A 27,949-nucleotide genomic window follows, 5' to 3' on the forward strand; every position below is an offset into this window, starting at 1 on the left:
ATCCCAGAACAGCCGGCACTGCCGGGCAGGGGCCCATCCCTGCTCCTCCGGGAGCCTCTCAGGACAGCCCCCCCCCCCGTTTGGGCGTCGCTCTCCACCGGGGGATGTTTGGCTTTAACCGGGACCCTCCCGGCTCCCACCGGAGCGGGGCTTTGCATCAAATCTGGCCCAAATCTGGCTCTGGGTCAGCCGTGTTTGGAGCGCGAGTGTGAGACTGGAAGCAGCTCCGTCCTGGGAACGGGGACTCGGCTCACGGGGACCTTTTCCCATCAGCCAGAGACGCCAAGGGCAGCGGAGGAGGCACGGTGCCAGGGGTCAATCCCCGTGTGCTGGGGGTCAAACCCCGTGTGCCAGGGGTCAATCCCCGTGTGCCAGGGGTCAATCCCCGTGTGCCGGGGGTCTATCCCCGTGTGCCAGGGGTCAATCCCCGTGTGCCGGGGGTCAAACCCCGTGTGCCAGGGGTCTATCCCCGTGTGCCAGGGGTCTATCCCCATGTGCCGGGGGTCTATCCCCCCTACTTCATTGGGGCGGGGGGCTCTGGGACCCCGTTCATCGGGGCTGGGGGGGTCTCCGAGCCCGGTTTTGGGGGGATTCGGGGAGTCTCTGGGCCCGGTTTTGGGGGAGTCCGGGGAGTCTCTGGGCCCGGTTTTGGGGGAGTCTGGGGGGGTCTCCGGGCCCGGTTTTGGGGGAGTCCGGGGAGACTCTGGTCCCGGTTTTGGGGGAGTCTGGGGGGGGTCTCTGGGCCCGGTTTTGGGGGAGTTCGGGCGGTCGCGGCTCCTTCCCGCCGCGCCAGGTGCGCCCGGACTCATTTGACCGACGCACCACCGGAAACCCGTTCCGGCCCGGGCCGGGGGTTAGAGGGGGCAGTGGGACAAACCGAGCCGGGCCGGGAAGGGACGGGACGGAACGGGATGGAATAGGATGGGATGGGATGGGATGGGATGCGACAGGACGGGAGAGGCGGAGCGGAGCCGGGCGGAGCCGGCGGCGGCGGCGAAGCGGGAGGCGGGCGGAACGGAAGGCGGCGGAACGGAAGGCTCGCGGGCGCGGGGCCGGGGGGGCCGCGCGGCGGCGGAGCGGCCATGGCGGCGGGCGGGCGGCGCTGAGGGACCGGCCATGGAGCGCGGGGAGGGCCAGCCCAGCCTGCAGCTCGTCCGCCAGGCCGTGCAGGCGCTCTACCACGACCCCGACCCCAGCGGCAAGGAGCGCGCCAGCTGCTGGCTCGGGGAGCTGCAGCGCTCGGTGAGAGCCGCCGCGGGGGCCGCGCCGAGGCCTCGGGCCCCATCCGGGGCGGGGCGGGAGCGGCGGCCCCGGGGAGCCCCGGGGAGCCCCGGCCTCGGCGCTGCCGCTCCCACCGTGCTGTGCCCGCCCCGGCCCCGGGAGCGCGGGGGGAGGGACCGGGGACAAGGGCCTGGAGGGACGGGACACAGGGAATGGCTTCCCAGTGCCAGAGGGCAGGGTCACATGGGAGACTGGGAAGGAATTGCTGGCTGGGAGGGTGGGCAGGCCCTGGCACAGGGTGCCCAGAGCAGCTGTGGCTGCCCCTGGATCCCTGGAAGTGTCCAAGGCCAGGCTGGCCGGGGCTTGGAGCAACCTGGGTTAGTGGAAGGTGTCCCTGCCCATGGCAGGGGTGGCACTGGATGGGCTTTGAGGTCCCTTCCCACCCAATCCATTCCATGGCTCCGTGATTAACACCAGGAACGACGGGCTGGCACGGTTGGCACAGCCCTGCTGGCGGCTGGGGAGGAGGGAGCGGCTCCGGGAGGTGCCGGGGAAGATGCGGGCTCCCCCCGGCTCCTCCCGCCGGCCGAGGGGAGGGAACCGAGGAGAGGGAGGGCAGCGGGGCCGAGGCCTCGTGCCCAGAGCCCTCAGGGACGGACGCTCGGCTGCTTCCCCCCGGTTCGGGGGGTCGGATTGTCTTTCGTGGCCTCTCCTTGTCCCGCTGGAGCTGCTTTGTTCCCCCCCTCCCCAGAGCCGGGGTCCCTCCCTGTCCCCCCGGGCTCCTCATCCTCCTCCCTGTGCCTCCCAAGCCCTTCCCGGGAGCCGGGGCTGGGAAGGGGCCGTGTCCTGCCCCCTCCCCGTGCCGGGTGTCCCAGTTCCTGCCCGGCTCCCTCCGCAGTGGGCTCAGCTCCGGCCCCTTCCCACCCCCGCCAGTCCTGAGGCCGTTTGCTCCCACGAACTCGTGTTTTTTCCCCCCCTTTTTTCCCTGAATGCCCTTCAGTGCCACAGCCACATCCCAGTTCCCACTGGAGTTCCCAAGGGAACGCCCACAGCTGGGCTGGGGGGCTCAGGCAGCTGCTCCCCTCGGTTTTTCCTGGGAAGGGGCTTTGGCCTTTGGGAAGTGCCCGGGGAGGGTTTGGGGCTGTGCCCAGAGAGGGATCCTGGGGCAGCTGGAGAGGGAGATTTGTATTTCAGGATGGTCCCTGTCCCAGGGCCCCCCAGGGCTCACACAGGGGCTGGGGGTTGGCTGGGGAAGACCCCCGGGATTTCTGTTGGATAAAGGGTGTCCTCGGGATGGGTGGCTCCCTGCCAAGGGGAGTGTGGATTTTTGGGGACTGATTTATATTCCTGAGTGCCCCCAACCCCCCCAGGGCCAGGATCTCTGCCAAGAAAAGTCCTGGGCTTGGTTTTCCTCTGCTCTGGTTTCTCTGGGCTCTCCCCTGTGTCATCCAGGTTGGGGTTTTAAATAATAATAATAATAATAGTAATAATAATAATAATAGTAGATAATAATAATAATAATAATAATGAAACTTAGCTCAGCTCCAGGGTAGCAACGTTCCTGCTTTTCCCTTTATATTGTGCTTATGTAGCCTCACCATGTCCCAGGTTTATTTGCTGGGTCTAAGGATGAACCCCAATCATTTTCCAAGTGTCCCAGGCCCAGGTTTGGGTTTGGGGTGTCCCTGAGGTCCCTGGCAGGACAGGAGGGCTCAGGTTTGGGTTTGGGGTGTCCCTGAGGTCCCTGGCAGGACAGGAGGGCTCAGGTTTGGGTTTGGGGTGTCCCTGAGGTCCCTGGCAGGACAGGAGGGCCAAGGAGGGACCCTGGGAGTCTCCTGGGGCACAGCCCGTGGTTAGGGAGCCCCCTGAGGCACTGGAAGGGCTCCAAGGCCTCCCTGGAGCCTTCCCAAGGGAGCCCCCCGGCTCTCCCATCCCATCTCCATGGCAGAGGGGCTCCAGCCTCAGAGGGCTGGGCATTTACTGATCTCCTGCCATCCCTCAGGCTCTTCCCTGCCTGTGCTGCTGCCCCATACACCTGTTCCTGCTGAACCTTCCCTCAGGGGGGCATTTCCCTGGATACCATCCCAGCTCAGCGTGGCTGGAACTGCCTGAGGGCGCTCAGCTCTCCAGAGCTCTGTGGGATTCCTGGATGTGCTGCAGATGGAAACAGCTTCCTGTGGTCACTGGTGACCAGGGCCCATGAATAACTGTGCTGGCTGTGCTGAGTCGGTGGCTCCCAGGGATTATCCCTGAGCTCTGGGCTGGTTTGGGAGGATTTGGGTCCTGTGGCCGTCACTGCTGCCGTTCCATCCCAGCTGGGAATCACCTGCCTGTTCACAGAGCAGAAAGGGTTTCACAGGAGGGCTTGGATTGTGGCTGTTGTAGGTGCTGAGCTGTGTTTCCATGGGGGTCTGGGCTGTGTCTGCAGCCCCCTGACCCCCCTGAGCCCTCGGTGCTGTTCCAGCCCTGCTCTCTGACCAGGCCCTGGTGTTCCCACAGGTCCATGCCTGGGAGATCTCAGACCAGCTGCTGCAGATCCACCAGGATGTGGAGTCCTGCTACTTCGCGGCGCAGACCATGAAGATGAAGATCCAAACTTCCTTCTACGAGCTCCCCACGGATTCCCACGCCTCGCTCCGGGACTCCTTGCTGTCCCACATCCAGAACTTGAAGGACCTGTCCCCGGTCATTGTCACCCAGGTGGGTGCTGGCAGGGGGAGGGAGCTGCTCCCTCGTGTCCTGCTCCCAGCACTCACTCCAGGGCTGCTCTGCTGGAGACAGGGCTGGCTGGTCCGTCCTCCCAGTCTGCCAGGGGATTGTTCTCCCTCCTTCATCTCTTGGTTCCTTTAGTCACATCCCCTACTGAATCTTCCTTTGCTGTTTGGGAAGGAGCAGCAGCTCTTCCTGGGCTTTTTCCCTGTGCTCTGCCGTGAAGATCCAACCCAACAGCACCCTGGGTGTCCAGGGGGATTTCCCTCACTCTTCACTCCCTTCCTTCCCATTATCCATACATTCCTGGGGCACAGGGGGTTCTGGCACCTCCAGGCTGAGACCAGGGTGCCTGTCTGACTCCTGAGTGCTCCAGGAGGGAATGTCACCCCTCAGGGTGGCGGGTGTCACCACAGGGTTTGAGCACAGGCAGAGATGGTGGGGGTGGATTCCAGAGTTCCCTGCCCACAGGGATGTTGTGACGGATTCTGGAGTTCCCTGCCCACAGGGATGTTGTGATGGATTCCAGAGTTCCCTGCCAGCCCTGCAGGCCCTTTCTCCTGGCACATGCCAGCCGTGCCCACACTGATCCATGTTTTCCCCACTGCCCAGCTGGCTCTGGCCATCGCCGACCTCGCCCTGCAGATGGCTTCGTGGAAGGGCTGTGTGCAGACCCTGGTGGAGAAGTGAGTGCCTCTTCTGTCTCTGAACTCGGAATTGTTCCATGGGCACGTGGCGGGCGGGTGGTCCTGTGTGGTCCAGGAGGAGGTTCCCTCCCTGGATCCCTGATATCCATGCCCAGGGTGGTGGCAGGAGGGGCTGCCTGTGGCTGTGGAGCAGCTCTGTTCACGCTTCCCTGCTCCCAGCCCCGGGACTCAGCGCTTTCCCTCATCCCTGCTTTGTTAGGGATGATCCCTCAGCCCCTGGCTTTAGCTGTGGGGTGGAGCAGCCAGGCTGGAGCCGGTCGCTGTGGGTGTCCCCAGTGTCCCCATGGGTGCCACCCACTGCTGCACGGTGACACTGACACGGAGGGGGGCTCCCTGTCCGTGGGCAGCAGGGGCAGATGGGATTTGTCCGGGTGGTGGCACTTGGGCTCGTGGGCTGGGAAACCTTTGTCACTTCTCTGTTGGGAATCCTTGGGCTGAGCCATCCCGGAGACTCCTCTGGGCAGGGCAGGGCTGAGCCTCTGGAATCCTCTGGGCAGGGCTGTGCCCCGTGGCCGGGGCTGAGCCTCTGGAATCACGGAGTCCTGGGATGGTTTGGGTGGGAAGGGACCTTAAAGCCCCCCCAGCCCCAGCTCTCTCCACGGGCCAGGATGTCCCTGTGGCTCTCACTGCTGCTCCCAGAGCTGAGGTGTCCCCCTGGCTCTCACTGCTGCTCCCAGAGCTGAGGTGACCCCCGTGCCTGTCCCGCCCCAGGTACAGCAGTGACGTGACGTCGCTGCCGTTCCTGCTGGAGATCCTGACGGTGCTGCCCGAGGAGGTTCACAGCCGCTCCCTGCGCATCGGGGCCAACCGCCGCACCGAGATCATCGAGGACCTGGCCTACTACTCCAGCACCGTGGTGTCCCTGCTGGTGAGCTGCACAGCCACGGCCAGGGAGTCAGGGAATTGTCCAGCCCTCCCCTAGCACTGCCAAGGCCACCCGTGTCCCCAAGTGCCACGTCCACACAGCTTTGAGATCCCTTTGAAATCCACCCCTGCCCTGGGCAGCTGTGCCAGGGCTGGATAGCCCTTTCCAGGAAGGAATTTTTCCCAATATCCTACCTAAATCTCCACTGGCACAGCTTGAGGCTGTTTCCTCTTGTCCTGTGTTTCAGGACACAGAGCTGAGCTGTGTCCTCTGCTCAGCAGCAGCTCAGGTGTTGCTTGAGAAGATTCTCTTCCCCCATTCCGTGTTTGTCCCAGTGGAGATCCCTGCCAGTGCCACCACAGGTGCTGGGGCAGCCTGGCTCCACCTGTTCCCGGGATAAGTTGTCTGAGCAAGTCCTCACTCAGTCTGAAACTCCTTTTACCTTCCTCAAGTCCCCACTCTGTGTTGTCCCCACAGCCATCTCCAGCTTTTCCTGGGACCCCTGGGATATCCTGGCTGTCACACTGCTGGCACAGGCAGTGTCACCTCTCTCCAGGATTGCCAAGGGCCAGACACTTCCTGTTCCTGCTCCCCCTGGCCCCCCTGGAGCTTTCCTGAGCTTCCCTCTCAGTCCCAGCACAGGCATTTCTGCCACCTGCCTGAAGAGCCAAATTGATGTTTTCTGTGTGGGATTTAAATGTCAAAATCCCTTTTTTCAGTTATGAAATGGGGAGGTTAAAACAGTGTTCCAGGGGCTGTGATGAGGTCCAACATTTCACCTTCAGGACTGAGGCATCAAGTGGGGAGACTGGATCTCTGGAAGCTCTCATGCAGGATTCCTGGGCCAATGCAGGGGATCTGGGATCCTTCTCCAGGCCCTGGCTGTCCACCTCTTCCTCTTTTCCCTGTGCCTGGCAAGGCTGGGGCTGCTTCCCTTGGTGTGGATTTTGGGCAGGGTGGTGCTGTGGCTCAGCAGAGGTGTTGGCCAGTGCTGGGAATGAGCTGCTGCCATCCCACATCCCAGCTCAGGCCTCAGGATGTCCCTCAGGGCAGGTCTGGCCCTCAGCACCAGCTTCTCTCTGCAGGTGGTTTGTGGGGAGAAGGATTAAATTGGGGCTTGTCACGTGTGAATATCCCTGATGGCTGTGAGGTGGCCTGAGAGGGGATCCTGCAGGAACCCGATGGGCTGGGAATGAGGAGGACACTCCAACTGCTCCTTCTGCTCCTGTGGCAGCAGCTGGAGCTGACAGAGGGTCTTGGCTCTGTCCCTCCCTCTCGACAGTCCAGGGCTGCTGGAGAGGGGGATGTTGAGAGCAGCCTGCTTGGGAATGTTCTCCTGTGGCCTCTGGAGGATGTTGCTGGTGTTTTGCTGTGGATCACCCGCTGCAGTGGGATCCTGAAGGGCTCTCCTGCCCCCACAGGTGACGTGTGTGGAGAAGGCAGGAAACGAGGAGAAGATGCTCATCAAAATCTTCCGGTGCCTGGGGAGCTGGTTCAACCTTGGTGTCCTGGACAGCACCTTCATGGCCAACAGCAAGTTGCTGTCCCTCCTCTTCGAGGTGCTGGTGAGTGTTTCCTGGGAACTGGGGATGTACCAGGTGGGGGCACTGGGGGATCCCAGCGGGACTGGGGGGGTTCTCCCCTCCTGTGTCAGGTAGGGGCCCTCTGACTCCCTCTGGGCCGGGCCCAGCCCTGTGGAGCGGGTGGTCCCTCTCTGCTGGGCAGGGCAGGCTGGAAGGCGCAGTCTGGGAGGTGTCCCTGCCCACCAAGTGGCACGTGGGGTTTGCCACCCTCGTGGTTGGGTACCGCTGGGTTTGGGCATCAGAAGCGTCTGTTGGGGAGCAAACTGTGTCCACTTGATGCTCAAATCAGGAGGGTTGGGGTTGTGTTGTTTTCCTTCCAGATTGTCAGTAAAACAATATTCCTTTTCTCCATGGAAAATCACCTCTCAGAGGTGTTTGGGTGTGGGTGTTTGTCCAGCTGAGTATGAAGAGCTGGAGGTGTGGAGAATCCGTGCCCTGGGCCAGGGCAGGCAGGGAATGGAGCCATGGAGGAGCTGAGGTTTCTGCTGCAGCCAGGGATGGACAGACAGTCCATCCTCCCCCCTCCCACAGGATCCCTGGTTTGCATGATTCAGTCAGTGACAATGAGGACTCCCAAGGAATAGACAGTATCCATGCAGGATCCTGCTTGGAGCCACCCCAGGACAGGCCGTGGGGCTCAGCAGCTTGTTTAGTGTGTTAACAACACTTCAAATCAGGCATTTTTCCTTCCTCCCCTCCCACCTCCAGTGGCACCAGGAATTGTTTCCCCACTCCAAGGACTTCTCATTCAAAAGAGTCTCTGCTCCTTTGTTTCCTCCCTGTTTTCTCCTTCCTCCTTCTCAGCATGTCCTGTCTCCTCCCCAGCTGGCTGGGGCTCCAGGGAGCTGGGAAAGTGCCTGTAAATCCCCCTCACACAGTCAGCACTCCCAGAATTCAGTGACCCCCAGACCATCCCTGCTCAATATTCCACACGTGCTTGTGACAAGCGGTGTCTCCGTGCCCACCCAGGGCTCCCCAGTTCCCATCCCTCTGAGTGGGAGTGGTGGCTCTGTGCCCAGCCAGGTGGTGAACAGCATGGTGGTTTCCTTGCTCTGGAGCTGCCCTGGATTCCAGCTGGCATTTTCACTCCTGTGTTTGCCAGGGAAGTCGCTGGGGTCTCTTGGAAAGGGTCAGTTTGACCTGGAGTGGCCAGGGAAGCAGCTTGCAGGGCTGGTGGGGGTCAGCTGGGGGGGCTGTGGCTGTGCAGGACTCCTGCCAAATGTTTCCATAGAATCCTTTGGGTTGGAACAGACCTCCAAGGTCAAATCCAACCATTTGAGGAACAACAAGAACAAAAACCTGAGGGTTTTGTTGCTGTCTGATTTCGTGTTATAATTGGGGCAGTGGAAGGGCAGCTCCCATCTCTGCTCTGGTGACCAGGACAGCACCCAGGGAAGGGCTGGAGCTGTGCCAGGGCAGGCTCAGGTTGGATCTCAGGGAAAGGTCCTTCCCCCAGAGGGTGGTTGGCACTGCCCAGGCTCCCCAGGGCAGTGGGCACAGCCCCAAGGCTGCCAGAGCTGCAGGAGGGTTTGGACAATGCTCTGAGGGACAGGGGGGGATTTTGGGGTGTCTGTGCAGGGCCAGGGGTTGGATCAATGATCCCTGTGGGTCCCTTCCAGCTCGGGATATTCCCTGATTCCTTGATAATCACTGGGCTCCTGTGTCTTGCAGCAACAGGACAAGACCTCATCCAACCTGCATGAGGCAGCGTCGGACTGCGTGTGCTCAGCCCTCTACGCCATCGAGAACGTGGAGACCAACCTGCCACTGGCCCTGCAGCTCTTCCAGGGCGTCCTCACCCTCGAGAGTGCCTATCACATGGCTGTGGCCCGGGAGGACCTGGACAAGTGAGGGGCAGGGACGGGGATGGTGACCTGTGAGGGATGGGGACGGGGATGGTGACCTGTGAGGGACGGGCAGGGCAGCACTGACCCGGCTGGGACTGTGTCAGCTCTAAACCAGAGACCAGTGCCAGGAGCACCAGCAGCGTGGGGCTGGGCCAGGGCCTGTCCCTGCACTGGAGGGGTCACACCCTGAATGCTGGGGGCAGTTCTGGGCCTCAGACAGGAGAGACATTGAGGGGCTGGAGCGTGTGCAGGGAAGGGAGCAGAGCTGGGAAGGGGCTGGAGCAGCAGGAGTGGCTGAGGGAGCTGGGGGGGCTCAGCCTGGAGCAAAGGGATTTCATCTTCAGGAACTTCAGCCCCCAGACTGAGTTTATGCCTGGCAGCTGTTCCACACAGGGACATCCTGGGTTTGTTGTTGGAAATAGGTTTATGTCCCTGTGTTCTGCCCTGTGGCCCCTCTGAGGGCTGGGCAGGACTCAGCTGTGTCACAGTGACACCCTCAGCCCTGACACCTGGCACTGGGCCTTTGGAGAAGTATGAGATCAACATTGCAGCAAATTTGCTTATTGGAGCCCCGTGTTTGCACCAACTTCCCCTGATTCAGTGTTTCCAGCTGCTGATGAAGCAGAAGTTGGGGTTTCTCACTCTGACCAAGGCTCCGGGCGTGTTCTGGCCCAGCCCTGCCCTGTGCTGGAGTATTGGCCCCTGGGGGTGATCCAGGCCCCGGGGGGTGATCCAGGCCCTGGGGGTGATCCAGGCCCTGAGGGTGATCCGGTCCCTGAGGATGATCCAGGCCCTGGAGGTGATCTGACCCCTGAGGGTGATCTGACCCCTGGGGGTGATCTGGCTCGAGGGTGATCTGGTCCCTGAGGGCAATCCAGGCCCTGGGGGTGATCCGGCCCCTGAGGTTGATCCAGGCCCTAAGGGTCATCTGGCCCCTGCCAGTGATCCAGGCCCTGGGGTGATCCAGCCCCTGAGGGTGATCTGACCCCTGAGGGTGATCTGGCCCTTGCCAGTGATGCAGGCCCTGGGGTGATCCAGCCCCTGAGGGTGATCCAGGCCCTGGAGGTGATCTGACCCCTGAGGGTGATCCAGGCCCTAAGGGTCATCTGGCCCCTGCCAGCGATCCAAGCCCTGGGGTGATCAGCCCCTGAGGGTGATCTGACCTCAGGCCTGTGCTCTCCCTCCCCAGGGTGCTCAATTACTGCCGTGTGTTCACCGAGCTGTGCGAGACCTTCCTGGACAAGATCGTGTGCACCCCGGGGCAGGGCCTGGGCGACCTGCGGACGCTGGAGCTGCTGCTCATCTGCGCGGGGCACCCACAGTATGAGGTGAGCGGGGTGCAGCCACGTCCCTCTGCTCATCTCATCCCAAATCCCACCCTCCAGAGCCGGGTCAGAGGGGGAGATCTCGCTCTTCTGTCGCCACATGGTCATGGTTTGGTTCCTGTGAGCTGTGGCTCCGAACACCCACTCTGTGCTCGTGGGCAGGGCTCTGGCTTAGCTTCCCCTTCCCAGCACCCTGGCTGTCTGGGACTGCCAGCACAGCCCTGAAAACCCTGTTAGTGCTTTTCCACGTGTTAAAGTCAAGCTTGCTGGGGATTTGTGGCTTCTGGGAACTTCGCCCTGTGAGTGACTGAAATGTTGGTTCATCAGCATTAAAGCTCCCACCCTGCCTTAGGTACAGACCATGTTGTTAAGGCTTGGTCTCTTTTTATCCTTTATTTAATTCTTTATCCTTTTATTCTTCCCAAACTGTTAGTTCACTCCCTGTAGCTGATCCCTGCCTGTGTTCAGTGCGTGGCTCATTTGCTGTGGAAGGTGCAGAGCTGTGCCCCAGCAGGCCCCAAGTGCTCACTGTAGTCCCTTGGACCCTTTTCCTCCCTTCCCAGCTCTGTTAAGCTCAGCTTTCCTCGGCTACAACCTCATCCTGTGCCAGTGGTGCTGAGGGGGCCATGGAGCTCTGCAGCTGCTCCTGACCAAGTCTGCACTTGTGGTTTTTGTGCAATAACCACACAGTAAATAAAAGAACCCACAACAAAGGGGCTGTGGAGCAGCGTCCGCTTCCAGCTCGAGCAGCTCCCGGAGCCGTGGGCCCTGCTCCAGGGCAGTCCCGGGTCAGAGGAGAGGCTTTGGCTTCCAAGGGCTGGGACAGATGTTCCGTGTGACCTGGGGGGTTCCAAACCCTTAATTGAGTGACAGGCAGAGAAATGGGTGGATCTGGGGGAGCTGGTCCCCTTGTCACCGTTGTGTGACGCAGCAGCACCGATGGAGATCTGTGGCACCATCACTGCCAGCCCCCAGGGAGGGTTCCTCCCTTGGGAGCCCCGGCAGAGTGGGGAAAAAATGTGCTGCTGGTAACAAAATGCTGGCTTTCTCTTTCCAAACAGGTGGTAGAAATTTCCTTTAATTTCTGGTACCGACTGGGGGAGCACCTGTACAAGACAGACGATGCTGTCATCCACAGCATCTTCAAAGCCTACATCCAGCGCCTGCTCCACGCCCTGGCCCGGCACTGCCAGCTTGACTCCGACCACGTACGTCCCTCTGGAACAGCCGGGGCAGGGCATGTGTCCCTGGGATGTGTGTGTCCCTCTGGAACAGCTGGGGCAGGGGATGTGTCCCTGGGATGTGTGTGTCCCCTGTGGAACAGCCAGGACAGTGGGATGTGTCCCTGTGATGTGTGTGTCCCTCTGGAACAGCCAGGGCAGGGGATGTGTCCCTGGGATGTGTGTGTCCCCTCTGGAATAACCAGGACAGTGGGATGTGTGTGTCCCCTCTGGAACAGCCGGGGCAGGGGATGTGTCCCTGGGATGTGTGTCCCCTCTGGAACAGCCGGGGCAGGGGATGTGTCCCTGGGATGTGTGTGTCCCTCTGGAACAGCCGGGGCAGGGGATGTGTCCCTGGGATGTGTGTATCCCTCTGGAACAACTGGGGTGATGGGATGTGTCCCTGGGATGTGTGTGTCCCTCTGGAACAGCCAGGGCAGGGGATGTATGTATCCCCTGTGGAATAACCAGGACAGTGGGATGTGTGTGTCCCTCTGGAACAGCCAGGACAGTGGGATGTGTGTGTCCCCTCTGGAAGAGCCAGGGCAGTGGGATGTGTGTGTCCCCTCTGGAACAGCCAGGACAGTGGGATGTGTGTGTCCCCTGTGGAACAGCCAGGACAGTGGGATGTGTGTGTTCCCTGTGGAACAGCCAGGACAGTGGGATGTGTGTGTCCCCTGTGGAACAGCCAGGACAGTGGGATGTGTGTGTCCCCTGTGGAACAGCCAGGACACTGGGATGTGTGTGTCCCCTCTGGAACAGCCAGAACAGTGGGATGTGTCTGGCTGTACTGCTGCATGCCAGGGGCTCTCTGGAGCCCTGGAGCTCTGCAGGGCAGCGTCCTGTGCTTGCAGCAATTCCAGGGAGGAGTGAGAGGGATTAAATGTGCTGCATTAAACCTCTCTGTCAGTCAGTTCTTGCTTGGCTGCCTTGTCCCTGCCCAGGGCAGTTTTGTTGGGATAGAGCTTGCATGGCTGGCCAGACACAGTGCTGTCATCTTCCTCTGTGGAGTGTGGGATGCTTTATCCTCCTTCCCTCTCCTCCTCAGCTCTCATCCCCTTGCTTCCCATCCCTTCCTGTGCCTGTCAGAGCAGGAATACACAGCATATGCTCAGGCTGGTCACGTTTTCCTTGGCACAGCTCTCCAATCTCTCAGGCAGGCTGGTCTGGGACAGGAGGGCAGGAATGATGGAGCTCCTTAAAACTGGCTGGCTGAGTGGGAGTCTGAATTCCCCTGAGCTGCCCCCACCCCTGTGCTCTCCCTCCTCTCCCTCAGGAGGGTGTCCCGGAGGAGACGGACGACTTTGGGGAGTTCCGGATGCGCGTCTCGGACCTGGTGAAAGACCTGATCTTCCTGGTGGGCTCCGTGGAGTGTTTTGCTCAGGTGGGTTTGAGGGAGCGTCGGGAGGTGCGGGCACGTCCCACGGGAGGTCACCGAGCCCTGGTGGCCCTTGGGCTGGGAGGAGGTCACACACATCTCCTCGTGCACAGGGAAGTGTGTGGGGGGAACTTGTCAGGGAGAGCAGGTGTGGGAAAGCGGGAGGTGTGGGAGCAGCAGGAGGGGGTGGGAGGGGGCTGAGGATTTGGGGTTTGGAGGGTGAGGGGGTTGAGGACCAGGGGGCTTGGTGGGTGGGTGGGGGGGCTGTGGAGTGAGGCCACCTCGTGGGGTGGGGTTGGTGGCCAGACTCCCCCGGGTTGGTGGCCTCCCAGGTGACTGCTCCTCCCCACAGCTCTACGCCACCCTGAAGGACGGGAACCCGCCCTGGGAGGTGACGGAAGCCGTGCTCTTCATCATGGCCTCCATAGCCAAGAGCGTCGACCAGTGAGTGCTGACAGCCCAGCCAGGCCCGGAGGGGACTGGGGCTGCCTCACAGATATCCCAAGGACATTCCCATTCCTGGGAGTGTCCCAGGCCGGGTTGGACGGGCTTGGAGCAACCCGGACTAGTGGAAGGTGTCCCTGCCCATAGCAGAGTGTGAGACTGGATGGGCTCTAAGGTCCTTCCCAACCCAAACCATTCATTGTGGATCCTTCCACATGCAGATCCTTCCACTTCTGGGCAGACTTTTCCTAGATATCCTTATGGAAGGTTAAATCACTGGAAGTGTTTTTCCTCCCCTGTTATTGGAAGTGTTGGACAGGTGACACCCGGGGCAGTGAGTGCAGCAGTCCTGGGCACTGCCAGCAGTGTGACAGCCTGACTGGCCTTCACTGGGCTGGAAGTGCTGTTCCTTCCTTCCCTGGTAGGCTGGGAATGCTGTCCTTCCCTTCCCTGGGCCCTGGCATTGCCATTCCTCCCTTCCCTGGGAGCTGGGGGAGTCACCCCTGTCCCTACACATCACCAGCTCCCCTTATCTGTGTGAAGGCTCATTCTCTCCCATTCCTTGTTCCCGGGAGCACTGCCTTGGAGCACTGGGGACTCTGCTTCCACCAGCATGTCCCACAAGGCTCCGGTCTGGGATGGCCCCGTCACCCCCTCCCACACTGGAACGGGCAGTTCCCACGGGATTAATGCCCCTTGCCCTCGTGCCCAGCTCCTCTGGAGGAGTTCAGTGTTCCCTGTGCCGTGTGTGCCCGGATCCCGGCTCCAGCAGCCCCTCCCAGCCCAGTGGTGGCTCCGGGGGCTCATCCGGCGCCTTTCCCGCAGGGAGAACAACCCGACGCTGGTGGAGGTGCTGGAGGGGGTGGTGCGGCTGCCCGAGTCGGTGCACACGGCCGTGCGCTACACCAGCATCGAGCTGGTGGGCGAGATGAGCGAGGTGGTGGACAGGAACCCGCAGTTCCTGGGTGAGTGCCCTCACACCCGCCGCCCGCCGCCCCCGACCCCGTGTACTCATCGGGTACCCGTGTACCCATCAGGTACCCGTGTCTCTGCACATCCTGTGCTGGGGTACCCGATAAAAGGGCTCTGTGCCCGCCCCCCTGACCCCCTGTACCCATCGGGTACCCGTGTGCCCATTGGGTACCCGTGTCTCTGCACATCCTGTGCTGGGGTACCCGATAAAAGGGCTCTGTGCCCGCCCCCCTGACCCCATGTACCCATCAGGTACCCGTGTCTCTGCACATCCTGTGCTGGGGTACCTGATAAAAGGGCTCTGTGCCCATTCCCCTGACCCCATGTGCCCATTGGGTACCCATGTCTCTGCACATCCTGTGCTGGGGTACTTGATAAAAGGGCTCTGTGCCCGCCCCCCTGACCCCCTGTCCCCGCAGACCCCGTGCTCGGGTACCTGATGAAGGGGCTCTGTGACCGGCGCCTGGCGTCAGCTGCTGCCAAGGCCATCCACAACATCTGCTCCGTGTGCCGGGACCACATGGCCCAGCACTTCTCCGGCCTCCTGGAGATCGCCCGCGCCCTCGACTCCTTCGCGCTGTCCCCCGAGGCCGCCGTGGGGCTGCTCAAGGGTGGGTACGGCGGGGGGGGATCTGCAGGGTCGGGGGGGGTCTGCGGGGTCAGGGGGTATCCATGGGATCTGCTGGGGTGTCCATGGGGATCTGCTGGGGTGTCCATGGGGATCTGCTGGGGTGTCCATGGGGATCTGCTGGGGTGTCCATGGGGATCTGCTGGGGTGTCCATTGGGATCTGCTGGGGTGTCCATGGGGATCTGCCAGGGTATCTGTGGGGAACTGCCAAGATATCCATGCTGGGATATTTGTGGAATCTGCAGGGTGTTCATGGGGAACTGCTGCAGTGTCCATGGGAACTGCTGAGGTATCCATGGGATCTGCTCGGGTGTGCACAGGGAACTGCCAGGGTATCCATGGGCTCTGCTGAGGTATCCATGGGGAACTGCTGAGGTGTCCATGGGGGACTGTTGGGACGTCCATGGAGCTGTGCTGGGGTGTCCATGGGGAACTGCTGGGGTATCCATGGGGATTGCTTGCCAGAGTGCTGAACCCTGTCCTCACAGGGTTTGTCCCAGTGTGCCCCGAGCCACATTCCACGTTCAGAGTCTCCTCAGCAGCTCCCTTGGGGCAGGAGACAGAAATAAATCCTTTGGGGTTGGTAACTGTCCCCATCCCATGGAGCATCTCTGGTCTGGACATGTGGGAAGAACATATGGGAAATGCTCCCAGCCAGGCTGACAGTGGGGCAGTGCTTCATCCACACATGGGGAATCAGCTGCTGGACACAGAGGGTGGAGAATCAGGAGTGTTGGTGATTTTAGAGAACTGGGGCCCAAGAATGGAGGTTTTAACTCCAGTTTGCACTTGGAGCGTTGGCATCTCACTGAGCATTGGGCACTGTGTGCCTCTTCAGCCACGGCTGGTTTTGGGGATGTGCCTTAAAGGTTCCCAATGGATTCACGTGCCACTGGAGCCGATAACCCAGAGCAGCTCTGGAGCATGTGCCAGGGAGCCTTCCCGGGGCTGTGCTGCCCCTGGAGACACAACTCCCCCTGTCCCACTTGTGTGCAGGCCTGTCTGGATGCAGCAGCACCAGCAGAGCTCCTCCTCTCCTTCCCAAAGGGCTCGCTGCCCCTCCCTTAGAACCACGCCAGGAATTCCCGAGCCAGGGAGATGTTCCCCGTTGGCACCGCAGCAGCCCCGGCAATGCCAGAGCCGGGCTGTGCCACGGCTGCCCATGGGAGAGTGCCCATGGCTCAGTGTTCCTCGTGTTCCATGGCTGGGAGCCCTGGAACACCTGCACTGGAACTTCCCGGGGCCTCGTGGTGCTGCTGGGCAGGCACAGGGACACTGGGGACATTCCAGGGGGCCCAGCTGTGCTCGTGGTGTCCGTCTGCCTGTCCCTGTCCCTCATGTTGGCATCGCTTCCCGTCCTGCTGGTTCCACCGCAGGGAAGCTCTCCCCTCCCTGCCCTCTCCCGGGGCTGTCACGCTTGGGAATGTCATCACCCCCTGCTCCCCATGCCGTGTCCTTGCTCCTGAGCCCCCCTGTCCCTGCAGGGACGGCGCTGGTGCTGGCCCGGCTGCCCCTGGAGAAGATCGCGGAGTGTCTGAGCGAGCTCTGCGCCGTGCAGGTGCTGGCACTCAAGAAGGTGCGTCCAGAGGGGCACTGTGGGGACAGTGGGGACAGTGGGGACAGTGGGGACAGTGGGGATGGCAGCTGGGAGGGGACAGCAGGGACAGTGGGGACAGCAGCTGGGAGGGGACAGTGGGGACAGTGGGGACGGCAGCTGGGAGGGGACAGTGGGGACAGTGGGGATGGCAGCTGGGAGGGGACAGCAGGGACAGTGGGGACAGCAGCTGGAAGGGGACAGTGGGGACAGCAGCTGGGAGGGGACAGTGGCTGCCCAGGCCCCGACCCTGCCATAGCAACTGTGTCCTCAGAGCCAGAGGTGTATCCTGGAGGCATGAAATTGGGTTGGAAAAGCCCCTAGAGCCTGTCAAGTGCAGTGTTTCCCCAAGGCCACCACTAACCCATGTCCCCAGGTGCCACATCCACACGGCTTTGAAATCCCCCAGGGATGGGGACTCCACTCCTTCTCTGGGCAGCTCCCTGAAGGAGTTTTCCCAATATGCAACCTGACCCTGCCCTGGCACAGCTTGAGGCCGTTTCCTCTCACCCTGTGCTTTGTTCCCTGGGAGCAGAGCCCAGCCCTCACACAGGATGAGTCCAGGACCAAGCCCATCCCTCAGCCCCCCTGGTTGGGAAGCACTAAGCTGGTGGTGTGTGCTGTGTTCCATGGAAAGACAATGATCCCTGGGAATCAATTTCTGTGCCAGGAGCCATCCTGACCCCACTGTTGTGGGCAGCTTCCACCCTGTCTCTCCAGGATGGAAGTCAACTTCCATGTGGGACACAGGGCCCCAAAAAGGTCATGTTCTATCCCAGAACTCCATTGACCTGAGTGACCTTTCCATGCAGACCCAGGAGAACAGAGCAGAAATCTCAGGATGGCAGGAGGAGGGAGGGAAGCCTCGGGAAGGGGATGTGCCTGTGGTTCTGGGGAGCTCCTCCCGCTGCCCTCACCCCTTGGCTGGCTCTTCCCCCTCCCACCCTGCTCCTCTGAGACCCCTGGGGATGGGCTCTGGAGGGGACCCAGGGAGAAGCCTCTGAGCTGTCAGGGCACCCTCTGTGTGTGGCCAGGACCGGGGCTGCTGGGCCAGCTGTGCTCCCTGGGAGCAGGGCTGCCTGTGGTCCTGAAATCCCATCCTTTTCCCTTGATTTCCAGCTGCTCTCCCAGGAGCCAAGCAATGGCCTCTCCTCAGACCCTACAGTGCCCCTGGATCGACTCGCCGTCATCTTCAGGTGAGGAAGGAGGAGCTGGGGCACAGCTGGGGCAGAGCTGCTCCCCAGAGCCCTGACCCTGAATCTGTGCCAGCTCCTTCTCCCCAGCCCATGGGGGATGGGCTGGAAGCTGCTGCTTCCCCAGGTTCCAGCTCTCGAGCCCCCCGAGCCTGTTCCTGGTCCCCTTCCTGCAGCTCCAGCCTGTTTCCTCAGCTTTAATCCCAACCCCCTTTAATCCTTGGCTGTTCCCACAGACACACCAACCCCATTGTCGAGAACGGCCAGGTCCACCCGTGCCAAAAAGTCATTCAGGAGGTGCGTGGGAGCAGCTGGGATTTGGGGAGGGGGCTTGGGGGGTTCTGGGTGTGTCATACAGGGTCACTGTCCCTGGGTGTTGGCAGATCCACGTGTCCGATGGTGCCTCTGCCCAGGGGAGAGGAGCTGGGGAGTGTTGTCCCATCCCTCCTGGAAACAGGGTCTGGGGAGTGCGGGGGGAAATTTGGGTCTGACTCCCTGGAAGGGGCCCTGGGTCTCAGGTCTCCGATTTCCCTGTCCCTATCCTGTTTGTGCTGCACCAGAGCAGATGAACCGCTCCAGGCTCCCCGGAAAGCTCCTGTTCTCCCACAGCCTCCCGCCCGCACTGGGATTCGGGTGTTCTGGGGATCGGGAGGGGGTCGGGGGGGTGTCCCGGGGTCGGGTGTGACCCTTCCCGCCTGTCCGGGCCCAGATCTGGCCGGTGCTGTCGGAGACCCTGAACAAGCACAGTGCCGACAACCGGATCGTGGAGCGCTGCTGCCGCTGCCTGCGCTTCGCCGTGCGCTGCGTCGGCAAGGGCTCGGCAGCACTGCTGCAGCCCCTCGTCACACAGGTACACACGGGGGCACTGCTGCCACGGGGGACACGGGGGCACTGCTGCCACGGGGGACACGGGGGCACTGCTGCCACGGGGGACACGGGGGCACTGCTGCCACGGGGGGACACGGGGGCACTGCTGCCACGGGGGGACACGGGGGCACTGCTGACATGGGGGGACACGGGGGCACTGCTGGCACGGGGGGACACGGGGGCACTGCTGCCACGGGGGGACACGGGGGCACTGCTGGCACGGGGGGGGACAGGGACACTGCTGACGGGGGGGGGGGACTTGGGGACACTGCTGACATGGGGGCACTGGGGACACTGCTGACATGGGGGATGGGGACACTGCTGACATGGGGGACACCTGGGGACACTGCTGACATGGGGGGGGACTTGGGGACACTGCTGGCACAGGGGGACACCAGGGACACTGCTGACATGGGGGACAGGGACACTGCTGACATGGGGGACAGGGACACTGCTGACATGGGGGACCAGGGACACTGCTGACATGGGGGACAGGGACACTGCTGACATGGGGGACACCTGGGGACACTGCTGACATGGGGGATGGGGACACTGCTGACATGGGGGCACTGGGGACACTGCTGACATGGGGGGCACTAGGGACAGTGCTGACATGGGGACAGGGACACTGCTGACCTGGGGGATGGGGACAGTGCTGACAGTGGGGGGCTGTGGGGAACCCAGGGGGTCACGCAGGTCGTGTGGCCTGCAGACATGTCACAGGGGTGGTGATGGCTCTGGGAGGTGCTGTGATAAATCCCAGCAGTCTCAGGAATTCCAGCATGAACCCTTGAGGAGCAGGGAGGCTTTGGAATGCAGGGAAGAGCCAGGGGATGGTTGTGGGAGCCCCACGGGTGTGTCTGTGATTTGGGAGGGGTGTGTGAAACCTGCTCCTTGGAGAGGTAACTGAGCCTGATGGCGGAATCCGGGAATGCCGGTGCTGGGTGTTCCCTGCTCCGCTCCAGGCTCCTGCTCCTGTGCTGGCTCTGGGAGCCACAGCACAGAGATGCCCCCAGGTGTGAGGCTAGACCTGAGCCAGCCCTTTGGGATGTCCTGTGGGATGCCCCTGCCCGCTCTGGGACAGGCTGGGACACCAGCTCAGGCTGGGCTCGGGGGAATGTGGGATCAAGGGGTGGATCAGGGGGTGACTGTGCCAGGGCTCCTGTGTCCCCAGATGGTGAACGTGTACCGGGAACACCAGCACTCCTGTTTCCTCTACCTGGGCAGCATCCTGGTGGATGAGTACGGCATGGAGGAGGGCTGCAGGCAGGGCCTGCTCGACATGCTGCAGGTGGGCCCACCGGCCAAGTCATGGAATCACAGAGGCTGGAAAAGGCCTCTGAGCCCACCGAGTCCAGTCCTCCCCCAGCACTGCCAAGGCCACCACTGACCCATGTCCCCAAGTGCCACATCCACACAGCTTTGAAATCCCTCCAGGGATGGGACTCCACCCCTGCCCTGGGCAGCTGTGCCAGGGCTGGACAGCCCTTTCTGGGAAGGAATTTTCTCTAATGTCTAATCTGTAGAACCTCACACTCGTTTGGCTGGGAGGGGACCTTAAAGCCCACCCAGTGCCACCCCCTGCCATGGGCAGGGACACCTTCCACTAGCCCAAGTTGCTCCAAGCCCCGTCCAGCTTGGCCTTGGACACTCGCAGGGATGGGGCAGCCCCAGCCCATACAAGGAAGGGGAGTTGGAGGAGTGATCCCAGGTAGTTGCTGATGGATCCCTGTCCCTCCCAGGCTCTCTGCATCCCCACCTTCCAGCTCCTGGAGCAGCCCAACGGCCTCCAGAACCACCCGGACACCGTGGATGACCTGTTCCGCCTGGCAGCCAGGTACCCCCGCTGCCCCCGGCCCCGCCGGCCCCCCGCCCCGGGGAGGGTCCCCGAGGGGCTGGGCAGGGGCAGGAGCTGCCCCTGACGTGTGTCTTTGCTCACGGGCAGGTTCATCCAGCGCAGCCCCGTCACCCTCCTGCGCAGCCAGGTGATGATCCCCATCCTGCAGTGGGCCATCGCTGCCACCACCCTGGACCACCGGGACGCCAACTGCAGCGTCATGAAATTCCTGCGGGATCTCATCCACACCGGCGTGGCCAACGACGTGGGTGACCCGGGGGACCTTCCTCGGGGGGCACTTCCTCGATGGGGACCTTCCTCGGGGGCACTTCCTCGATGGGGACCTTCCTCCATGGGGACATTGCTCGGGGGGCACTTCCTCTGTGGGGACATTGCTCAGGGGGCACTTCCTCCATGGGGACCTTCCTCGGGGGGCACTTCCTCCATGGGGACCTTCCTCCATGGGGACCTTCCTCGGGGGCACTTCCTCCATGGGGACCTTCCTCGGGGGGCACTTCCTCCATGGGGACATTGCTCGGGGGGCACTTCCTCCATGGGGACCTTCCTCCATGGGGACCTTCCTCGGGGGGCACTTCCTCCATGGGGTTGTCATCATGGAATCACAGAGTAGTTTGGGTGGGAAGGGACCTTAAAGCCCATCTCACTCCACCCCCCTGCCGTGGGCAGGGACACCTCCCACCAGACCTGGTTACTCCAAGGCCCGCAGCCCCATTGTCCTTGTCCCATCGTCCTTGTCCCATGTCCTCCCAGCCACTCTGCTGGTGGAGAAGCTCTGGGAGTCACCTCCGGGGCAAGGAGCCTGTCCCTGTCCCCAGGCCCTGCTCACCCCTCCTCCTTCCTCCCACAGCACGAGGAAGACTTCGAAGTGCGGAAGGAGCTCATCAACCAGGTGATGACCCAGCTGGGGCAGCAGCTCGTGAACCAGCTCCTGCACACGTGCTGCTTCTGCCTCCCGCCCTACACCCTGCCCGACGTCGCCGAGGTGCTCTGGGAGATCATGCAGATCGACCGCCCGGTGAGGGCACGGCCCCCGGGGAGGGGATGGGCCCAGAGGGGTGGGATGGACCCCCGGGGATGGGATGGACCCCCAAAGGGACAGGCTGGGCCCCCAAAGGGACAGGCTGGGATCCAAAAGGGTCAGGCTGGACTCCAGAAGGGTGGGATGAGCCCCCAAAAGGGTCGGGCTGGACTCCAGAGGGGTGGGATGAGCCCCCAAAGGGTCGGGCTGCAGCCCTGAGCTGCCCCTGTGGCCACATGGGACCCCAGAGCTCTCTGGAGGCAGGACAGGAGCCAAGTTTGGTTCCTCATCCCGAGTTCCTCCGTGTCCCTGCACAGACGTTCTGCCGCTGGCTGGAGAACTCACTGAAGGGGTTGCCAAAGGAAACCACGGGCGGAGCCATCCAAGTGACACACAAACAGCTCACCGACTTCCACAAGCAAGTCACCAGGTGAGCGGGGCCGGGCCTCCAGCTGGGTCAGCCTGGAGCCTGCTGCTTCCCCGGGGATGGCTTCCAGCAGCCCCAGAGCCCCCAGCCCTGCCCGTGGAGTCCCTCCCGCCGGGCTGTGCCATCCCTGCTCCCGTGGCCCGGCGGGGGCCGTGGAGGGCCCGTGTCCGTGGAGGGCCCATGTCCGTGGAGGGCCCGTGTCCCCTGTGCTGTGCCATCCCTGCTCCCGTGGCCCGGCGGGGGCCGTGGAGGGCCCGTGTCCGTGGAGGGCCCGTGTCCGTGGAGGGCCCGTGTCCCCTGTGCTGTGGCCGGACGGGTTTTTCCGCCTGCCCGATCCCTGCGGAGCCGCGGCCCTTCCCGAGCCACCTCCTCGTCCCCGTGAGTCACCGGCTCCGACTGCCGGGCCCTGCCCAGGCCTGTCCATTCCCGGGGCCAGAGCCGGATCCGCCTGGAGCCTCTGGCCAGTGTGGGAACATGGACTCCCTCTGCCCGGCTCTGTCTCGGTCCTGGACAAGTCCCGGAGGCCGAGTGCCCGGGGGAGCTGGTTCCTTCCTCCCAGCCACTGCCCTGGTGGCACAGGGGTCCCCTCCAGGGGTCCCCTCCGGGGCTGCTGAGCCTGTTCTGTCCCAGCAATTGTCCCTTTGTCCCTCCCAACATCTCGGAGCCGAGCTCCCAGCTCCCATCCCCGGCAGGACACCTTCCCCACATCACAAACATCCCCTCAGTGTCACCCCCTGTGCCCCCCGCTGATGTCAGCCCCTGTCTGCAGTGCTGAGGAATGTAAACAAGTGTGCTGGGCCCTGAGGGACTTCACCCGCCTGTTCCGATAGCTCCGGCTGCCACGCTCCTGTCTCCCAGGTAAGGCCCTGCTGCCTGTGGGCTCTGTCACCCCCGGGCTCTGTCACCCCCGGGCTCTGTCACCCCCGGGCTCTGTCACCCCCGGCACAGCGGGGCGAAGGGCTGACCCTCCCTTCCCCCTGCCAGGAATGTCTTTAAGGAGAAGACAGGAAAGAGCAACCCAAGAATGTGTCCCACAATCAGCCGAGGGCTCTCGCCCGCTCCAGCGCGTCCGGGGCCGCGGGAGGAGGCCCGGGGGTCCCGCCTGCCCGGGGGATCCACATCGGATCTCGGCACCGCCACGAGAAACAGCCCACGGGGGAAAACCCCCAACACCCAACTCCAGATCCTCCAGGCACCGGAGTCAGACGGATCCACACGGATTCGCCCAGCAGCAAAACGAGAAGCTAGAAAAACTTTCTGTGAAATGGAGACAAAAAAAAGAGAAAAGGAAAAAAAAAAGACAAAAAAACCAATAAACAAAAAACAAACAATACAAATTCTTTTAGGAAGATGGGGGTCAGTCGGGGGGGCCCTGGGGCGCCGCCCCCTGAGCCCACCGGGCCCTGCCTGGTGCCGACTCCTGGAGACGACGCGGGCAGGACGGACTCTGCAAATAGAGATTTATATTTTATTTTGTTCTGCTTTTTTTTTAGTTTGTTTTCTTGTTTGGGTTTTTTCTTTTTTTTTTTTTTTTCCCTTTTTTTGGGTTTTCTTTGGTTTGATTTCGGGGTTGGAGGCAGCGGCTCGAGGGCGGGCGGGCGCATGCGGTTCCCTCCGGGGGTGTGTAGCCATCTCGAGAACAATAAAAAACGACAAAAAACTGAACAGATAAATTAACACCCTGCCGAGGCCCCTCTGCTGCTTCTCTCAGGGCTGGGGCTGCTTTGTGACCCCAGCTCTGGGGGGCTCCAATCCAACGTGGCCCCAGCCCGCCCCTGTTTTCTTGCTGTTTTCCCCCAAAACCCTGGAAGGGAGGAGGGAGGGGGCAGCCCCCCCCCCGCTGTGTCACATCCTGGGGGGGCCAGGGACAAGGGTCCGGCTGCTCCGCTCCAGCCAGGGCGGGTGGTCACAGCCCTGGCCCCTCAGAGCACCCGTGGGTGCTGGTCACCAGCAGCTCTGGGGGGACAGGGATAAGGACAGGGATGGGTGGCCCTGATTCCACCACCCTGAGGGGGCAGGGATGGGTGGCCTGGCTGCCCCAGCCTGGCCGGCCGCAGGGCACTGGTCAGCCTGGCCGGCAGTGCCGTGGTGTCCCCGTGTCCCCCCGTGTCCCCTCAGTGGGGCAGGGGCCCGGGCGGCAGCGCCCAGGGCGCGGCGGAGGGGCCGGGCGGGGGCTGTGCCGGTGGGAGCCGCTGGTGGCTCTGCCAGAGCTGGTGCAGCTCCTTGAACTGCTCCACCATCCTGTCCTTGAGGTCGGGGTGGGAGATCTGCAGCGGGATGCTGTCGGCCGACCAGGACAACTCCCCGGAGAACATCTCCAGCAGCAGCCGGGCCGCCACCGGCACCACCTGCGGGAGCCCCCGGTGTCACCAGGGCAGGGACACCCCCTTGTCCCCCCGGGGACAGCTGGGGGGCCCAGCCCCTCACCTGCACCGTGATCAGCTTCTTCTCCTTGGGCTTCTGGTCCGGCCACTCCTCCCCAAAGCACAGGAAGATCTCGAAGGGGGGCGGGGTGGGGGTCTGCCCCTTCTGGAACTGGATGAGCCCTGAGGGGCCCAAGCCCGAGGTGAGGGGCAGGACGGGGCCTCACACCTGCCTGTCCCACCACCCCCCCAGCTGACCCCTCCATCCCATCCTCTGCCCTCAAAGGACACGGGGCCACTCCCCCTTCCCTTCTGACCGTTTAGGAAGCCCTCGAGGCTGAAGAGCTTGGTCCTCGTCTCCCTCTGGATGGGGTTGGGGCCGGGCTGGGGGCTGGCACAGGGCCCCGTCCAGAAGACCTTGCACTGGCAGAGCCGGAGGGCGAAGAGGTCCTGGCCCTGGAGCTCCAGGATGAGCCCCCGGTCCAGCACATCCAGCAGCTGGTGGGTGTAGAAGCGCTGCTTCTCGTTGGGAATGGCATCGGGAGCAGGGAAGGGCACCTGTTCCAGCGTCAGCGGCCCGAAGAGCTCCTCCTGCTCCCGCGTGGGCTCCAGGCTGCTGTGGAACAGCCGGCAGCCGTGGGGGTTGCTCACCGTGAGGGCGCAGACCTGGCGGCCCCGGTACTGGAACTTCAGCTCCAGGTCAGTCACTGCGGGGGCAGCGGGGTCAGGGGGGGCCAGGGAGCACCCCAGGGACACCCCCAGCCAGCCACCCCCCACCCACGGCCACCCCCTCCAGCCCCCAGAGCCCCCGGCCCCTCCTCACGTGGCAGCATGTGGGGGCTGACGAGCAGGTCTGGCATCAGGTGCTGTGCTGGTGCCACCGGGCAGGCGGGCGGGGGGCCCAGGGGGGGCCCCGTCTCGGCGAGGGTGTGGGGGGGCAGCTCAGGGGCCCCGTGGGTGCCCCCCGGCTCCCCCTGGAGCAGGGTGGGGGGGGGTGGCACAAAGGGCCCCCCTGAGGGACAGCAGCTGGCGAAGTGGGGGGGCTCCTCCTTGGGCCAGGGGTAGGGGGGCAGCAGGTCCCCCCCGTGCTGGGTGTCTGGGGCAGAGAGGGGGGGTCAGAGGGTGCACCCCAACACCCCTGACACCCCCCAGCCGCCTGACCCCCCCACTCACCATCGATGCTCAGGGCTGTCATCTTCTGCAGCTGTGGGGGACAGCGGGTGTTACAGGGACTCCCCGGCCCCCCCAGGAGTCCCCAGCTGGGGGGTTCCTCCAAGCCTGACCCCCCCCAGGTACCTGGCTGACGTCTTCCTCCCCACTGCAGCCATAGTCATCCTCGTCCCCCCCATCTGCATGGAGAGAGGGGCAGTTGGGAGGTGCAGGGGCAGTTGGGGGGTGCTGGGGGGGTATTGAGGGGTGCTGGGGACTCGTGGGGTGCTGACACTCCACAGGGTGATGGGTCCCTGGTGGGGGGCAAGTCTCTGGAGGCACTGCTGTGTCCTTATGGGGTGGGGGGCGCTGGGTCTGGGTGGGATGTCAGGTCCCTGTCGGGTTCTGGGACCTCACGGGGTCTCAGAGGGGGTTTGTGGGGTGCTGGAGCCTTGCGGGGTGCCAGGTCCTCGTGGGTGCCCAGGCCCCTCCCGGAGCCCCCCAGCAGTACCTGCGGCCCCGGGGGGCCCCTCGCAGAGCTCGTACACGCGGAAGGGCTGGGCCGGGGACGCGCGGGGCCCGTCCAGGAGCAGCCGGAACTCGCGGCTCTTGTTGAGGGCACAGCGCAGGGTGGCCTTCCAGCGGGGCGGGTCCGGGGGGTCCCCGGCCCGGAACCGGCCCGTCTCCTGCGCCCACGCCTGGGGGATGGCGGGGTCAGCACCTGGCACAGGGCACTCCCACCCGGCGTGCCCCTGCCAGCCCATCGTCCCAGGTCCCAGGTTCCCCTCGGCACCCTGTCCCACTGTCACACCCCCATCCCGTGTCCCACTGTCCTTGTCACCCCCATCCCTGTCACCCCCATCCTGTGTCCCCCTCACTGCCCCCATCCCACGTCCCCATTGTCACCCCATCACCCCGTCACTCCCATCCCATACCTCCACTGTCACCCATTCTGTGTCCCCATTGTCCCCCTCCCATGTCCCCATTGTCACCCATCCCGTATCCCCATCGTCACCCCGACCCCCCCCGCCCCGTGTCCCCGGTGTCACCTTGAAGATGGTGTCGTGGTCCTGCGGCCCCGGGGGGTTCCTGGTGGCGTGTCCCCAGGGGATGACGAAGCGCCGCTGCTCGGGGTCGAGCCAGCGCAGCCCCGGGAAGCGGCGGCTGCTCACCTGGGCCACCAGCCAGGGCTTGAGGCGAACGCGCCGGGGGGGGTCCATGGCCTGGGGACACCGCGGGCACCTCGTGACACAGCCCCGGTGCCACTCCCGGCCCCGAAAGGGGAACCGGGGCCTCCCCAGTTCCTGTTTCAGGGCCGGGAGGGGGGGGTGAGGCCCCCCCGAGGTTGTGGCCCCTCCGGGAGGGTTGGGGGGCGTCACCTGCGCCCCGAAAGCAGAAGCTGTGGCGGCTTCGGGGAAAGAAAAGTGAAGCCGAGAAGGGGAGGGGACACGAGGGACGGGGACATGGGGAACGGGGGACACGGGGACAGGGGGAGGACACTGGGGACGGGGGACACGAGAGATGGGGAACACATTTAGCGACATGGGGGGACACAGTGAGGACACAGGGGGACATAGTGAGGACACAGGGGGCAGGGGACAGGAGGACAGGGAGGGACGTGGGGAACTCACGGGGGAGAGGGGACACGGGAGACGAGGGATATGGAGACGGGAGGAGGGACACGGGGTTGACACGGGGCACTGGGGGATAGGGAGGACATGAGGCTGGCATTTATGGGATGAGGGGGGACAGGGACACAGAGACCGGGGGGACACGGGGCTGACACGGGGCACTGGGGGATAGGGAGGACATGAGGCTGGCATTTATGGGATGAGGGGGGACAGGGGACACAGAGACCGGGGGGACGCGGGGGTTACACGGGGACAGGGACATGGAGGACACGCGAAGTCCAGACCGCAGTCCCTGTGGGGTCCCTCCAGCAGCGGGGGAGATCCCCCCGTGACCCCCCACCCGATCCCGGTGCCCCCGCGTGTCCCCCCCACGGGGCAGCCCCCAAGCCAGTGTCGCACGGACCAGCACCGGGCGCGACGGGTCCGGGGGTGCCCCGGGGCTGCTGCCCCCGCTCGGGGACGGGCCGCTGTCCCCGCGTGTCCCCGGGGCTGCTCCCGGACCCCCCAGTATCGCCCCACCCGCGGGGACCCACCCACGGCCCCCTCCCCACGGGGACCCCCCGGCAGACGCCCCCCGGGTCTCACCTGCGCTCGGGGCCGGTCCCGGGGCCGCCGCCCGGAGCTTCCGCACGCGGGGCCGGGCGTGGGTGTGGGGCGAGACCGGCTGGGACCGCCCCGGCACCGCCCCGGCACCGCCACGCCCGGGGGCGAACCCCTCCCGTGTCCCCCCGGGACCCCCCACCCCGAGTCACCCTCCCCTGGCCCCCTGTGTGTCCCCCACCGTGCCCCCTGTGTCCCCCCCACACCCGTGTCCCCGTTTGCCCCCGTGTCCCCCCATCCCCGTGTCACCCTGTGTGTCCCCACGTGTCCCCCCGTGTCCCCCTCGGCCCCCTGTCCCCCTGTGTCCCCCTGTGACCTCCGTGAGCCCCCACCCCCTTGTCCCCCCTGT

The 27,949-nt window shown here is 63.7% G+C and overlaps 3 protein-coding genes across 4 annotated transcripts in view; 1 reads left to right on the forward strand and 2 right to left on the reverse strand.

Moving 5' to 3' along the window:
* Positions 1-15,284, reverse strand: part of LOC135415177 (inosine-5'-monophosphate dehydrogenase 1-like) — a 56,755-nt gene extending 41,471 nt beyond the window's left edge. Inside the window, exon 1 of the mRNA XM_064656815.1 lies at positions 15,276-15,284. Within this exon, the coding sequence (XP_064512885.1) occupies positions 15,276-15,283 (8 nt within the window). The 5' untranslated portion in view covers position 15,284. The remainder of the gene's footprint in view (positions 1-15,275) is intronic.
* TNPO3 (transportin 3) lies at positions 922-23,328 on the forward strand. The gene is made up of 23 exons (XM_064656818.1): positions 922-1,242; positions 3,721-3,921; positions 4,543-4,616; positions 5,349-5,505; positions 6,924-7,067; positions 8,757-8,932; positions 10,122-10,260; positions 11,319-11,465; positions 12,754-12,861; positions 13,208-13,299; positions 14,125-14,264; positions 14,691-14,882; positions 16,385-16,476; positions 17,614-17,690; positions 17,924-17,984; positions 18,397-18,537; positions 19,729-19,845; positions 20,297-20,391; positions 20,500-20,656; positions 21,260-21,427; positions 21,748-21,860; positions 22,627-22,715; positions 22,842-23,328. The coding sequence occupies exons 1-22, from the start codon at positions 922-924 to the stop codon at positions 22,685-22,687; spliced, it is 2,973 nt and encodes a 990-aa protein (XP_064512888.1). The 3' UTR covers positions 22,688-22,715; positions 22,842-23,328.
* Positions 23,312-27,753, reverse strand: IRF5 (interferon regulatory factor 5). 2 transcript variants are annotated; one of them, XM_064656850.1, is made up of 9 exons: positions 27,586-27,723; positions 26,419-26,592; positions 25,881-26,067; positions 25,517-25,569; positions 25,394-25,424; positions 25,044-25,316; positions 24,538-24,927; positions 24,285-24,403; positions 23,312-24,205 (listed from the first exon to the last, which is right to left on the reverse strand). In XM_064656850.1, exons 2-9 carry the CDS (start codon positions 26,587-26,589, stop codon positions 23,972-23,974), a joined length of 1,458 nt encoding a protein of 485 aa, XP_064512920.1. In that variant the 5' UTR covers positions 26,590-26,592; positions 27,586-27,723; the 3' UTR covers positions 23,312-23,971. The 2 variants fall into 2 exon arrangements, with proteins under 2 accessions (XP_064512920.1, XP_064512921.1); XM_064656851.1 differs by lacking the exon at positions 25,044-25,316 and having other exon boundaries at positions 27,586-27,753.
* Between the last annotated feature and the right edge of the window lie 196 nt (positions 27,754-27,949).

The sequence above is a fragment of the Pseudopipra pipra genome, chromosome 5, assembly GCF_036250125.1.
Source record: "Pseudopipra pipra isolate bDixPip1 chromosome 5, bDixPip1.hap1, whole genome shotgun sequence".
Taxonomy (NCBI): domain Eukaryota; kingdom Metazoa; phylum Chordata; class Aves; order Passeriformes; family Pipridae; genus Pseudopipra; species Pseudopipra pipra.